Source organism: Rattus norvegicus, chromosome 16, assembly GCF_021556685.1.
Source record: "Rattus norvegicus strain SHRSP/BbbUtx chromosome 16, alternate assembly SHRSP_T2T, whole genome shotgun sequence".
Classification (NCBI taxonomy): domain Eukaryota; kingdom Metazoa; phylum Chordata; class Mammalia; order Rodentia; family Muridae; genus Rattus; species Rattus norvegicus.
The window spans coordinates 9,374,735-9,390,580 of record NC_141549.1 but is presented as its reverse complement, the minus strand read 5'-3'; the positions used below and the strand labels follow the sequence as shown (position 1 = coordinate 9,390,580).

Genomic DNA, 15,846 nt, shown 5'->3' with positions numbered 1-15,846 from the left:
ACCTAGAAGACACTTGGTGATTGTTGGCAGCCTGGGGCCTCTCTGCCATCCACGACTTGCAAAAGCAGGGAGGCAACAGATATTTCATTGAGGCCAAGAGGGCACTGTGAAACCCGCTGCGCAGGCAGCCATTCTAGCAGTTAGAGGAAAATGAGTTGAGAGCAGACGGGGTTCACAGGAACCTTTCCTGCGCCACCAAGCCTTCTTCGCTTCTCTCACCTTGGCCCCCGGAGGGTTTAAGAACCTAGAGGTTGGAGTGCATTGGAGTGCACTGTGCGACAGCTCAGAGGCTACAGAGTCTGTGAGTCACACAGCAGGTCTGAGACTGGAGCTCCTGGCTGTCTGTCAAGCTTCGGAGCCTGGGGGGCGAGGAGAGAGAAGTGGAGCTGAGAGCTCTGATCTCTGCCAGGCTGCTAAGGTCTTAGGACTCTGGTGCCTCGGCCGAAGGAGCCAGGGGTGGAGACCCTCTAAGAACCTGAAGGTCCCGCCCCCGAGGCGGGGCCTGGAATCCCGCGGGCTCTGCAGCCAAGTTCCACAACTCACGCCGGAGGACCCACAGCCGGTACCCTCATCCTGCCTCGCTGATGCTGCGGGAAAGCCCAGGTGAGCTGCGTTCCGCGGTCCTACCCGACAGACTCACCGGGACAACGGCAGAATGCATCTCTTTCCCCTGGTCTCTTCCCAAGTCCCGCCTTAGCTTTGCTGGGCCGGATTTCCCTTTCCTCTTTTCCTCTGTCTCCAGCTTCTAAATTTTTCCCCACTTCACTATCTGCTATTCATCTTCTGCCTTTCTCACCTTGTCTCTTCTTTGGTCTCTTTCCTCTCACTTTTTATTTCCTCGTAGGTTTAATATTTGATGGTGGTTCCTCTTGCAGTCCTTTTTTTTTTTCTTAAAAAAAAAAATCCACAATTCTGTTTTTTTCGTCCTAGACAGACTTTGTGTGTGTGTGTGTGTGTGTGTGTGTGTGTGTGTGTGTGTGTGTGCGCACGCGCGCGCGCGCTGTACTTCTTGATTTCGTGTCTCCACACATGCATCCCTATACTCTATTATCCTCAACAGGGTTTGTGCTGAACGCTATGTAAGAACCACGACCCAATCCCAGATGTATTTTCCAGTAGATATCCACAAACATCTGGAAATGTAATTCAATGCCTGTTATGGGAAAAAAATCCATAAATGATCAAATTGTGTATCTCCGAGTTTTCAGTTTTCAGGGTTAGCAGAAGGTAAATGCCTGGCTTTGATAGGATACTGCGTTTTTTTCTTGACATCATTTTCTTCCCTAATAGGCACAGACAGCGCACCAGGAAAGCCGATCCTTGCAGTAGCATTTAGGGGACAGCTCCAACCATGCGTGCCTTCCACAAGCTGTGCTTGTCAGATTCTGGGGCACAGAGGGGGGTGGTGTTCAGGGCCTGGTTGTAGGAAGACAATGGGAGCCCAGGACTGCTTACCGTTTTGTCTACATTATGAAGGAGGGTAAATGTGAAAATATTTCATGTCACTTTCAAAGATTACCTTAGATCCGTTTTTAAAAGAAGAAACCTAGGAAAGCCAAATTGTCAGGGAGCCAAGTACATCATGTAGATTGAAGCTATTTCTGATGCTTCGTTGAATATTTAGTCTTGGCAAAGACATAATTCTATGTTTAATGGTATTTATATGTCTTTATATCGAAAAGGACATACAAAGCATACACTAAGTTGCTTGTTTTCGAGCATGTTAATTACAAATTAAAGCTTGCAGTCTTGGCTTCTTAGAGAAAAATTTAAATTGGCCTTGTAGTTTATTGTGCTGTTTTATGATAATTTAGCCTGTTTAACTTTTTTATTGATACAGAAAAGGAAGAAGTAAGCCACACAAAACTGAGCAGAAATTGAATCTGGTCAGTGAGGGTCGTAGTGTGATTAATGGAAGAGTTTTTGATGCTATACTAAAGGATTATGGGCAATTAATAAGAACGTGCTGGGACCTTTGACTTGGCAGATCGTGTTCTGCACTGGAGAGTTCAATTGTCTTGTAAGTCATTCAACCACTGACTCCAGTGAGCCTGAACTGGTAACGTCGATGGCAAAGGGGGTGCTTTTCAACTGACTTAGAATTCAGAAATCCAGGACTTGGCTAATTATATTTAAAACAGACAAACCATTAAAAAGGCATACAAAGCAGTGTCTTGAGTTTCGATGTTCTGAATTTCATTTTCCTTCATTATGTCGTGTGTCTGTATGAAAATGTCGATGCCCTTCTCTCTTTAGACAATGTTACTGTTTGAATAGAAAAGGGCCTTGTTGAGCAGCCTGGTAGATAAGCCATGCATTTTATCCTGTGACTGCAACCCTGGCTAGGGTAGGGCATTTGCTTTGCCTTTCTAACAGTACCAGGAACAGGAGTTTCCTTTATTGAGATCTTACACAGACCCCTGTTTAATCCAATTAGAAGCATCCTTAAGTGATATCACTATTCCAGTTTTACTTATAAGGGAATTAACATCCTGAACATTTGTCTTGGGTCATGCACGTAGTGGGGCTAGCTGAGACTGTAACTCAAGCTATGTCTTGGAATCTGAACCCTCAGAGCGAATTCAACCCCATATGTCCTAGCTGAAGGGCCACTCCAGACAGCACTACTTGTTGGCCAGTTGATAATGTCTATTGGAGTGCTTTTCCTTACTCTGTCCTGGCCACCTTTGGCCATGGCTAACTCTGGATGCACCCAGGAGAACCTCTGTGAACACTTGTTTTGTCCTCTGTGACATTGGCTCTGTTTCTGCAGATTCCTGGGGATGGAGGGGGTAATGATGTCATCTACCTCTATGTGGGTCCGCATGGCCAAGCTGGGTTAGCACTAGGTCAGGCCTCACTGTAGTCCTCACTGGGAACTGACTGCGTCCTGGGAACGTAGTCAGCTTTGCTGAACACAAAAGGCATTGCTCTAGATAGAACGCCTTAGCTGGATGTGGGAGCCCCAAGGAAGCCCCCATCTCTGCTTCTCCACGAAGGCCTAGAAAGCTCTTAGGTTTTCATTGTTTCCATATCCCAGAGCTAGGAGAGACCTAGAAACCTGTGCACACTCCGCTCACCATCCCTATACAAAGATGTCAGTATGTGGTTATACTCAGGAATCTTCCAAAAGAATCTGGGAAGACTCCGGAGACTAGAGACATCAGAAGACTGGATGCACTGTTTTTGTTTGTTTGTTTATGCTTTGCTTTGTTTTAACTTGAGAAGCAAATGCAGGGGACAAGCTAGCAGGGTCCATGGTGTCACTGAACAGAACTAGTTTATGAATTGCAGCTCAGATCCATGAATGGAACAAAGGGGGAAGAAATGGCCTGGTTATTTGCTCATTCATTAGCAGGCTGTGTGCTACTTCCCTTGAGTTCTCAAGGAATGGAAGGGGGCCATGAGGTGACTCTGTCCCCTTGTGATGAGAGCAACAACAATTTGTCTACAAACTGGGTGCCGAGCCAGGTTCTTCAGCACTGTAGAGATACCAATCTAACTCACATTTATGACAACACAGTGAGGTGGGGTACCCAAATGTTCCCCTTTTGCAGATGGGAAAACAGAGGTCCTAGTGTGGGTAACAGCAGAGAATGTTGGAATCCAGGCCTTCTGTCCCTCTAGCCCGTGCACTTGACTTTGGTGATGTGAATGTGGGATGCCACAGAAGCTGGGACAACCGGCAAAGGCATAGACAGCAAGATTACATGGGAGAAAGTAGCCAGAGCCTCCCAGACGTTGGGAGGACGAGTGGGTGGTTTATACCCAAGAATGGGTAATAAGACTGGAGAAAAAATTAATTTCCCAGAATATAGTCCTTGCTGTGTTGGCCAATAGCAGCACACTGGTTAGTAGCTCCAATGGCAGAAAAGATGGGCCGTGGTAAGATTTCTACCCTGCTGCTTTGGGGATCCTGGTGTCAGACAGCACTCAAGAGCATGGGATCATCATGTAATCTGAGGTCTGGAAGAATGGTCTGAGGGTGTTGGAGTTTCATCTCTATTTTTCCAGGTAGAAGAACATGGAGTGGTTCTGAGCCATGTTTGTGCGATTCAGAGGTTGTCTTGTGGACACCGTAGTGAAAAGAACCAAGGTTGGCAAGAAAAGCCCTTTAGTGGAACACACACAATGGTGGGTCGATGAGGACCCGTAGAGGCTCAGGACGGAGAGCCCAGGATGAACCGAAGCTATTGAAGGCAGCCGAGGACAACAAAGAGTCTTTTCATAGGATGTTTGGAGCAAGAAACAAGGACTGCACAGACCCATCATTGCCTAGGGCAGCTGGCGTCTGAGGGAGGGGAGAGGGAGGGGCAGTTCCACTCTGCCCACATAACAGCTGGGCAGAGACCGATCCACAGGGAAACAGGGAGGTAGAGGCGCAGGTAAGAAGCACCGAGCACCGTGTGGGGTCAGACTTCTGTGTCTGGGATGTGGAACCATTTGGAGATGAGCTCCCGAGAGTGCAGTGGCCCTCTGAGAGGCGTAGGGATCAGGGAGACACAGATGCTGCTGAAGATGGATGAGGTTTAGACGTCTGACTCTGACCTTGGGCAAGATGCTAGCATCCAAGGAAGGGTTGAGCGTCCATTCGGGGGAGATAAGCACATGGAGGCAGCGAGGTTTCTGCAGGACTAAGTTTTATGAGTCTCACGTTAGATTCCATTTTGAAGGAGGGGCTTCCATCGGGGCAGTTTTCCTGGAGGGTAAAGGTGGGAACTGGGGCTGAGGGGGACTTTCAAGGGAACCCTGTGCACTTGCACGATTAATCCCAAGAAAGGCTGATGAATAGCCAAGTGCACACAATCACACTTACACACAAATCACACACAGCAAACGTACGTGCTAACACGTGCACACACTCACATAAACATATGCAGAAGTCTCACACGCATGTATACAAGCTCCTCTTCCTGTCTTCCTCGACTTAGTCACTAGTTTGCCTTTGTCTGCTCCTTTTCTCCTTATTTCATTTCAGTTCCCCCTTTCCTTCTTTCTCTTCTCCCCGCTTTAAGAACTGGGATGATGGCATGGATGGGGCCCGACGTTACATAGGTCGTCTAACTCTTTATTTGGGATTCTCCAGATTCACAGTGGTGTCAAGGCCATGTGGGGTTGAGCAAGATGGATTGGGGACAGATTGACAATGAATGTAGTTGGGCGGAGAGGCATGATGCACCTCCTGGCTTCTGTGACACTTATGTGAAGTCAAGCGCATGGACTTGTTGGCCTGTATGCACTTAGACCGAAGATTATCATGGCTGGTATGAAGCAGCTTGGTGAGCAGCTTTCTGTCCCACATGTCCCTGAGAAGAGGGTGGCCACATCTGCTTGCAAGCCACGGAAAGTTCTGGTTTCTGAGATTAGCTGTCTATGGTTGGAAGTGCTGCGTGAGCTGTGAAGGTAACCCCATGGGGGTCTCTGCAAAGGTGTAGTAAAGGCTGTGAACTCATGGAGTTTCAAGGCAGGATCAATGCAAGACAGGCATCACACTGTCTGAATCCAGCCGACTGGAGACGTATCTGAGATGAGAGCGAGAGGCAGAAGATGTGTTTTACTGTGCCACAGGAGTGTTTGTATATTTGTATATATGTTTGCACATGTATGTCTATATAGGTCAGTTCCCATGAATGAGTGTGTGTTTGTGTGAAAGTATATGTGTGTGTATGCGTGTTCTATGTGCATATGCATGTGTGTGTGTGCATGCATGTGTGTAAAAACATGGCCATGCGAATGTATGTGTATGTCTGTGTGAGCTCATGGAATAGAAACTTAGTGGTGGGGATTCAAACAGACATTCTATTACTTGAAAATTGGAGGAGTATTTAACTTCCTCAAAAAGCTGATGCTGGTTTAAGTTCTCTGGGGACTTCTGAAAGAAATGGGTTGGTGGGGGTGTTTGTGCTGTGTGCTTCCTGCACAGGGAGGCAGAAAGCAGCAAGATGATGTGGTTGCCCCGTAAGCCCCAGAGTGCCAGTAAGGAGCCTAGCCACTTCCGGGTCACTCTGGCGTAGGGTGGGTCACTCCGGCATAGGGTAAGCTTTTCTAGCGATGAAAACTGTAGAATGCAGCTCCAGTCAGCATTGTGGCTCTGCCAGTATTCTGCAAGGAGATGGCTAGGTTCCCTTTCTTAGTTTTAAATCCAGATGACTAGGCCAATGATCAGGCAGTGTTCAAGCCTTGCTCCACCATCCCCTCAGAGAGCTTCATCTTCAATGTGCCTCCCTCACAGAATGTTGTTCCTTCTAGACCATGGCCCCTCCAGGGCATGGACAGAAGCCAGTTCACATGTAGATGCTCAGGGGTTTGATACAAGTAGACAGTTGACATGGGTAGAGGAGGAATGAGTGGGTTTAGTTGTGGAGCGAGTGGGTCTGGTGAGTGGAGACCAGGGAGACTGGAGCTCTAGACAGAAACAAGGCCAGGAGGAGAGTGGACTGTGCTCAATGTGATGTAAAGGCCCGAGAGCCCACATCCACCCTGCCAAGTGTTCCTCCAGCCCTCTGGCCACTTGTGCCTATAGAAGTTCCTGTCCCTCAGTACCTGAAGTGGCCTAGCATACCTGACAACAAGAATTAAAATCAGCACGCCAATCAGCGGGGGAAACTCAGCCCGGGTGAAAACATGTTAGGATGACCCAAGAAGGCAAGCTGGCAGGTGGTGCCGTTTACCCTGCTAATACAGAAGTGGCCACCCAATGCTCACACATGTGGGGATGGCGCCGAGCCACTGGTGCCACTGGATGGAAGCCTCCGTATGTGTGTTTGCTCCCACGTGTGCACACGTGAGCGTGTGTTGTGTTGACATTCTCCCTGAAAGAGTTCTGGAGGCACAGTCCCCAAGAGCTGGGTGAGGCTATCAGTTCTAGAACAGTCACAGTACTTAGGGTACAAGCAGCAAACATCAGCTGTGGCCAACACAGCAGAGAAGGAACTTATTAGATTATGGGGCAGGGAGGGTCCCGCCATCAGAGGGGCTGGCTGGAGACATGAACTGGAGAAAGACAGGAACTAAGTAGAAGTGTAGAACCCCAGTAACAGAAGCATATTAGACTTGGCTGTGAGGCAAGATGCTGGATTGCAGGCTGTCAAACATCGGCTCTATTGTCTGGCTTAGGAACCTTTTGGTCCTCACAGCACTTCCCGAGGGCTTGCCGTATGCCTCACCTGGGTGCCCTCTAGGGGCTATGGATTGCAGACACTGGCACAGGCCCTGTCTCCTGGGCCTGAGAGATCAGCAGGCTAGGAGAAGTGACATTCATCCAGCCCAGGGAAACCTGTACCCAGAGTCACAGCTGGACAATATTTTTGACTAAGGTAGAGGAGGGCAGATGCTGACAGAAGCCATTCCTTTGCTTGATGAACAATCTCCTGAGGGATCCTCAGGTCTGCACACTAGGGGACATCTGCAGTTTTCAAAGAAAATGGCGGTGAGTTATAGTTTCCACTGGGAGCCGAAGCCACTTCCAAGTCCCAGTTTAGTGATGAGCTCCCATAGTGTGGGAAGAACATCCATAGGATCCTGCAGTAGGATCGATCCCTCAGGAGTCTAGAGCTTTTGTCTTGTGCTTCTGCACCCCGCTGTGGCTGCCTGGTTACTGTAGGCACTTGTAACTGTGATCCTTCTGAAGCTTTCCTTTTGTGAATCAGAGAGTAGCCAGATCCAGGCGAGGTCAAAGCAGGGCCTCTCGGAAAAAGCCCTGAAGCTTCCCCACAACAAAGAGCTACCCTTCTTTCCTCTACCCCTGGCGTGGATGTCAAACCCCTAACTCCTAGGGGGGACTTGGGAAATGCTCCCTAGTGGGGGACCAGAGTGGGAGAAAAGTGCATGAAACTCAGCAGCTGAGGCCACTGCGTGGTGTCAGCCAGTGCAGGGTCTACAGTGAAAAGCAGATCATGTATGCAGGCTTGGAAGGGAGTAGGGAAAATCTGGGACAAGGAATCTAAGATTGGTGCAGAGGGATCACGTGGAAGCAGGCAGGAGATGTGGAGAAATGTTAGTTTAGGAGACAGGGAAGAGAGAGAATGCTATAAGGAGCTGAGCTCACGAACGCACGAACCTTCCACACCATCACCGCCTGGTGCTGTGGCTCCCTAGTCTTTGAACACCGAGTCAGAGCCGGACGGAGATGCTGGAGACTGTGCACAGCTTCCTCCCCGCAGGGCCAGCTTGTTGCTGGGTGTCCAGGATCTCCTGTTTTCTGCCTCAGATCAGATCAGGCTCCCTTTCCTGTTCCTCCAGCCTCTGCGGTTTTGAGCCAGGCCTGGTTAATCACAGTAGCTGTTTTCTGTGGCTTCCCTGCCTTTTCCTGAACGGGGTCGTGACATATTATTCTTGTGCCATCGCTCCAAGGGTCTTTCTGGCAGGTACTGGTCTCTACCTGCTACTGGGGTCTATCTGAGCCACTCATCTTTTCTCTCCTTCTCTTTGGGACGACACCGTTCGCACTTCACAAACATCAATGTAAGGCTAGAGAAAGTGGGCTTCTCTGGTGTTGGTCTATATGGGATACTGAATGACCAGTGCCTGCCTCACTGTCTGTTATTTTTTCTTCCTGCAGAGATCAGCGGTCAAGTGCATCCAGTCCAGGCTTCACTGGGGACTTTCCTATCTCATAGCTCCTCCTGGGGGTAGGGACCAGCTCGTTGGAACCCCAAAGCCCTGTAGACAAATGGCTGCTGGAACATCCACCTTGCTTAGCCTGTCAGGCCCTACTGATCACATGGCTGAGGGCAAACGAGCTTCTCTGAGGCCTTCAGTTGAAAAGCGATGGAAGCTCATGGAACCCAAGCAGACCCAGCCGGGGATGCTCGAGAAAATGACCCTTGTGGACTCTGATGCTGCTGCTGCAGGAAAGGAGGGTCAAGATGCAGCCTACACGGACCTGAGCCTGTCAGCAGCACCAGACAAGCTCCAACCGGACAGGCCTCTGGCCTGCAAGGCGTGCACAGAGCAAAGGCAGAATACCTTCACAGAGCTGTCATGCCTCCAGGAGAGGCCAGGGGACATCCGGGCCCAGACAAGGAAGTCAGAGAACCCAGAAGGCCAGCTTGGCACTCAGCAGCTGCCCGTGAGTCTCCTCAGAGCCTCAGGTGATGGCACAGTGTGCCCGGTATGGCCAGGCGCAGCCCGGAGCGAGCAGAAAAGTGCTTTCAGAAAGCCAGCCAAGCGCCCAGCGGAGAAATCTAAGTGCTCCCCCATGCTTCTGGCTGGTGGAAGTGCAGACGACTCGTGGGAGCTCTCAGGACTCATCACCACTGTGGACATCCCATATTGGGCGCATCTGTCAACTTTCAAATTCATGGGTGATTTCTGGAAATTGCACACGTTGTCACAGAACATTCTACTCTGCAATGCGTTCCAGGGGGCTCCTACGCCATGGCTGGAGCACACCCAGGTGCAAGCACTCACATCCTCGGCATCTTCTGCCACAGCCTCTCGGGCTCTCTTGCCGCCCACGCTCTCCTCCCTGGGCTTGTCTACTCAGAACTGGTGTGCCAAGTGCAACCTGGCCTTTCGTCTGACAGCTGACCTGGTCTTCCACATGCGGTCCCATCACAAAAGGGAGCATGTGGGCCCCGATCCACATTCTAAGAAACGAAGAGAGGAAGTTCTCACTTGCCCTGTTTGCCATGAGGACTTCCGGGAGCGTCACCATCTTTCCAGGCATATGACTTCACATAGTTAGCATGTGGCAACGGAGAAAACTGATGTCCATAGTTTCCAGTAGGAAGTGGTAAGGCACAGGTGACTCCTGGCCTGTGCTAAGAAGGTTGTCATAGACGTCTCCGAGACATTCCTTTTGCTTCCCAGAGATGAACAACTCAGTTATAATTCGTCACATGTCCCAGTCCTTGTGTTTTCCTGGAAAAATCAGGCATTAAAATGATAAGCTTCACTCACGGGATGGTAGGACCCATGGCTCAGGGAACAGGGCTGCTCCTGACTCTGTCCCTGGTACTCTGCAAGGAAGCACACAAGCATGACACCCTCGGCTTTGCTGGCAAGCAGGCCTGCATTCAACTTGGGCTTCCACTGTGAGCCCTGACCTTGGACATGCTCCTTCAACTCGGTGACCCTCCGTTTTCTTGTTTTGAAAGTGGTGTGATCGCAGGATGTCATCAGAGTACTGAGGAAGGTGTTGTTTGGATAGTGGCCGGCTTGCTCCCCAGTGCAATGTGAGCAGAAATCGTACGGATCATTGCTTGCACTAGCCAGCTACTTTATTCCTGAAATCTCAGGGGTGAACAAACATCATGTTTCTCTGCAATAAGACTGGAGGTAGCGTGGCTTGGTGGACTCGGCTCAGGCTGCGTTGAAATCTAGGCCCTTTTGCTGCTGGATCATTATGCTGGATATGGCAAAGTCAGAGTGCAAAATGCCCAGAAAATGGGTCACAAGCCCAAGTTTCCCTGGGCCAACACAAATCCAGGCCTAAAGTGGCTGAGTGGACAAGTGGTCTGGCTTAAACCATAACGAAGGAGTGGGGGCTAGTAACTCCACTCCCTGTTCTCTGGGTCTTCACACCGTGAATGCGTGAGAAGAGAGAAACAGACACTTATTCTGCATGACCTCCAGGTGCCACCCTTCCTTGAGGTTCTGAGTAGGGCAGGAAAGAGCAACTGGAGAACACTCAGAATGAGGTACCCAGGAAGTACTTCATACCCTATCATCTACCCCCCAAAACGCTGCAGAACATAGACAGTGAATTGTCATCCTACTGCAGAGGAATTTAAACTTGGAAATGTTAATGACTTTCCCAGTGCCACTTAGTCAGGAGCACTGGCAGAAGAACAAAATCCCATGAACCCCCAGATCTGAGCTCATGTCTTGTTCAGCCTCTGCATGTCTGCTTAGCTAGCATGGTCACGGAGCATACTGAGGAACTTAGAGGCTGGTCTCCTTACGTTCAGTTTCAACTTAACCTTGCTACTTTGCATGATGCACACATGCTCATGCATGTGCATGTGCTTGCACACACACACACACACACACACACACACACACACACACACACACCACTCTTCTCTTGAGCACTTTCCTCCATCCTGTATACTAAATAGCCTATCAATCTATTCTGTTCACTGTAGCTCTCCTCACAGGAATGAAAGGGAGTTTTTGGCATAGTTCCGTCATCTAGAACAACGCAGACATACAATATCTGTTGAAAGAAAGAATAAACGTATAAGTTAATGAATGAATGATCTGCCTGACTCTGGCTTTGCTCCTGCCAACTCTTGAGTTGGCTTTGGGGAACAGGAGGTGGCCATCTGTGAAAAGCACATGCACGCTTACCTCGGGCTCATGCATTGGCCTGCGAGTTCTAGGCCGTCTCTTTGAAAGGGGACCAGTCCCGTCGCAGCATACAGGAGATGCTTAGAATTGATGTTGACACAACTTGGCTTGCAGCCGGATTTGCAAGTTCAAATGTTTAAGAGCTCGAGACTTAGAACTTGCTAGTGACACACTCCCTCAGAGTAAGCATGCTGGGCTGCCAGGCATCCCCTGGAAGTCCCGCCCCCTCTCATGTCTTCCTGCTTTGTGTCACTTGCTCCTCCTGGAGAGAAGCCATGAAGCCACGACTTCCCAAGTTATCTCTTTCATAAAGAAATAGTCTAGATATCTTCAGTTCTCAAAATTCATGGGAAAACTCTAAAGTGGGCCTTTGGGAGGCTGGTTTAATGTCTTTATGGGTTCCAGACGGCCAGCTCCCCACTTTCTCTCTGAGGACACAGTTAAAAGGAGCAAACTCTGAACTAGAAAATGGCCCTCACGAAAGATTACATCTGCTGACACATGTTCTCTTTGCAATCCAGAACCGTGAGCAATAAATTCCTGTCATTTGTAAGTCACCTGGTCTAGGGTATTGTGTTATAGCACCTGTGTGGTCAGGCAGCTACCCACCACAACTCAGTTACGGCTTCTAGGGGTGTAGGATGACTCAGTAGTTAACAGTGTTTGCCGATCTTCCAGAGGACCCACCTCGGGTTACCACAACTGCCTGTAATTCCAGCTCCAGGGAGTCAATGCCCTGCCCTCTTGTGGCCTCAGGGAGCACCTGCAGACACGTGACACAACCATTCCCACTACACATACACAAAAATAATTCTTGGGAAAATTAGGGCATCTAAGAAGTCCTCAGGGCAGGGGCTACGGCTTAGTAGTAGAGCATTTGCCTGGCATGCCTGAGACCCAAGGTTCAATCTCCAGAATTATGCAAAAGGAAAGAGAATTTGAAAACGAGGCTGAAGGAAAGCATTCTGAGATCAGAGCAACTTACTAGACAAGGTCTTTACCAACAACTCACACCCCGAGCACGCAGTGCTAAACCCAGACCGTCCTTGAAGTTTTCTTTTTAGTATTGTCTTTAGCTTGGAAACAATTAAAAACCATGCAGTGCCAGGTCCTAATTCTGAACTTGTTACAGATTCCTGGAGCTTTAGGTGAGGGGTCCTAAATGTAAACGACTGTATAATTAGAAAAACAAAGGCAGGTGAAGGAGCCAGGGCACAGACATGGTGGTGGCACACGTTGGCCGCAGGCTTGTCATGAACTTGGGCAGGTCACCTGGGGAAAGCCGTGTAGAATACAGACTATGAGGGGGTGCAGAAGGCCAGGAATTAGTGTCATTGTCAACTAACTCAGCTGCTGTTTAAACACAGACAGGCAGACAGGTGCAGGCTTTGAGCTGCTGCATTGGCCAGGGGTCAGGCCTGGCCCTCGGAACCTCACTCGTGGCCTCTGTCCCCATGGGTTCTGGAAGAGAACTGCTACTCAGGACGAAAGTGTGAGAAGGAAGCCCAACTCAGGCCAGGGCCTCCTTTCATCCCCTTGGGAGGGATGGCGCCCCCTAGAGGCATCTGTAAGCCATTTATCCAGACAGATTTCACACATCCTCACCATGTTCACAGTTTTTATTTTTTTTGTTTTTGTTTTTGTTGTTTTTTTGTAAGTCACGGGATAGGTCTAAAGGTCATGGAGTATAAAAGTTATGAGTCCAGTAGGCCACTCCCCCTCTTAGGAGAGAGTGTTTGGAGATCAGTTTTGTATGCGGGATGGGAAGGAAAGGATTTAAATTTTAGCTTTACCTCTTAGATACATCTGTGTTTCTCAGGGCTGGAGGCAGGGGAGCTCTGGTGTCTGTCTGGTCCTCTTCTTATGCTACACTCTCAGATTAGTGGATCAGCGTCAAAGCCTAGCCAAGGTCTGTAGGTCAGCAGACAGCAGCTAAATCCCCTAGGAACCAGCTAGGGGTAGACAAAATGCCCTCCTGTGGGGACTTGAGGGAGAGCTTCCAGGCCCAGGATTTAATACGCCTCATTTCCTTTTGTTGTAGTCTGGCAATGTGGGTGGCCCTGAGCATAGAAGGGTGAGTGAGACAGGAGATGGATCAGGAGTGTCTCTCCGGTTTTGGCCTATCCTCAAGACAGGGGCTCTGTGGGGACCCCCATTTTCTCTCTTCACCTTCCTTGTTTAATGGGGAGGTGATCCCTGATGTCTCCTGCTGGAGGGAGTCAGTCCATACTCCAGCACCTGGGCACAGAACCCCAGCCTACACTGCCAGGTCTAACATGGCCTTGTTAGGGATGGAATGACATGGTTCCTGTCCCTGGAACAGGGCCAGCAGGCATGGGCCTCCACAAATGTCATAGGTGTTAGGTTTGTTTGTATAATATGGTACATACTTTTGAGTTCCTACTTAAAGGAATGTCCTCCCTGTTAATGTTAATGCTCCCTGAGAATCAGAGACAGCACGAGTCATAGAGACGAAGGTGTGGCTAATGTCTCAGCAAAACGGTAAATGCTGGGACCTTAAGGCTGTGGGAAAAACTCTAAAATCATGGGTATAAAAGTAAATAATTCCTCAACTATGCAAAAATAAAGGATGCAATATGAACTGTATGGGGAGCTCACCAATCTAAAGGAACAGAAGAAACTATACTAGGAGACAGCTTGTCAGAAAGATGCTAAGGAAGGAGAGGGAGAGATTTAGGGAGTGGTGATTGAAGGAGATCCCACCCAGCTAAGTTCGTTGGTTTGTTCATTTGTTTATGCTTACAAAGGCAGACAGATTCCTGAGTTCATGGTTGGCCTGGGGCAGAGCAAGGTTAGACCCAGGTGTGGTAGAAATGGTAATTTCAGGGCAGGGTCCCATCTGGCCAGCGTATCATCTGTGCTAACAGAGTCAGGAAGATTTCTGAATTCTTTTGCAGTGTGTGTGTGTGTGTGTGTGTGTATGCTTGCTGTGTCCTAAGAATCAAAGGACTGGTTCACCAGATGCCAATCCACAAGATAATCAAAATGAAACCTGGAGTAAATGACTGGATTGATCTGTGAAATAAAAGACTGGGCTTATGATCTGCAGGAGATGAGTTACCCAGAGACATTTTTAGAATAGCAAGGGAGAACTGTCTCAAGCAGAATGAGAGAGAGAGAGAGAGAGAGAGAGAGAGAGAGAGAGAGAGAGAGAGAGAGAGAGCAATCTGGAAAGCTGTCTTGAGCAGAACACAGGCCTCCACCCTGACCCATGATCTGACTTTGAGTTGATTGTTTTTGCCGCTCCCAGGCTCCCCACGCAGAACCCCTAAGCTGAGGCTGGTCCTTGACGATACACATCCTCTATCTTGCCCACCCTGGACCTGTGGGACAGCCTCTGGCCAAGGCAGACCGTGCCATCTCCCTAACCCTGCTCTTCATATCACTGGGGCCTCTCTGAAGCTCCTTGTTCTGCATCATTCCTTGCACGGTGTCTGGCCTGGCACCTGCCCCAGGAAGAGAGACAAATACACAGAAGGTGGTGGGCATAGCAGGCTCTGCATTCTGTGTTTGTAGCCAAAGCCCTCCAATTTGGCTGCCCAAAGTGTAGTCTGGGCTTTGATAGAAAGTAACAGGAGTCTCTTAGCCATGCCTTGCCCCAGAGTCAGTTTGCTGTCCTTCCAGGGCTCTTATAATCCACTAACTGTGCAGGTGATGGGAGACCTGGATCATTAGAATCATCTGAGCCCTCAGGGGGCGTTTCAGCACCCTGGACAAAGGTCAAGGGAGTTGTCCCAACCTTTTCTGTTTAGTCTTAGGACCCAGGAGTGGGGTAGGTAAGTCTGTCTCATGAGAGGAATGTTATTAGAGAACAGTGCTTTCAGTGATGATCATTCTCTTACAGCCCATAGATGAGCAAAAGGCTGGAGAGAATGTGCAGGCACCAAGCTGGGGCCTCTAGCCAAGGGCAAGCATGATAGATGCTGTCAATAGTGGTAATGTTAAATATTAACTCAACAGATTCTGATGTCTGTGTGGCAGAGGGGCCCGGGCAAGAGAGGGTGCTATCTTGGGTGTCTTCAAGTAATATATAGGTGAGTCCAAGATGATAAGTTGGGGACAGGAGCTGCCTTGGGTCAGGTAGGGCCTTAGAGTATAGTGGTAACAACTTGAGTCATGGACACAGAGTTTCTAGGACGGTGTGTGTGCGTGTGTGTGTGTGTTGCTTCCTTTTGTCTCTTTTATTCATTCTAGTCTTGTCTCCAAGCAGGTCCTGTCAGAAGCTCACGTGCAGGAAGGCTGGCTTGTTTTGCTATGCAGAGAATATTAATCACTTTCAAGTTCAATTTCCCTTCCCAGGCCCAGGCCGAGACCCAGGGGATGCTACTGACTGCAGTGGAAACATTGGGATTTTCAGGCAGACAGATTTGGGTTCAGGTCCCACCTCGCCCCTCACCAGTGGCTCCAGGCTGCACTATTCTCTGACAGAAAACAGTCTGGCTGATGGGGCAGGAAGGGGTTTCTGAGAAGAGCCTGGGCTGCTCCTCAGAAGAGTGACCCAAGGGATCTGGCTGGATACTTGGGAGAAAA

General features: G+C 49.3%; 1 protein-coding gene across 1 annotated transcript; it reads left to right on the top strand.

Annotated features, from left to right (window-relative positions):
* The first annotated feature begins 542 nt into the window (after positions 1-542).
* Zfp488 (zinc finger protein 488) lies at positions 543-11,202 on the top strand. Its single transcript, NM_001399139.1, is given in 2 exon segments — positions 543-603; positions 8,561-11,202. A coding segment is annotated over 1 exon segment (1,017 nt). The 5' UTR covers positions 543-603; positions 8,561-8,671; the 3' UTR covers positions 9,689-11,202.
* Positions 11,203-15,846: the final 4,644 nt, after the last annotated feature.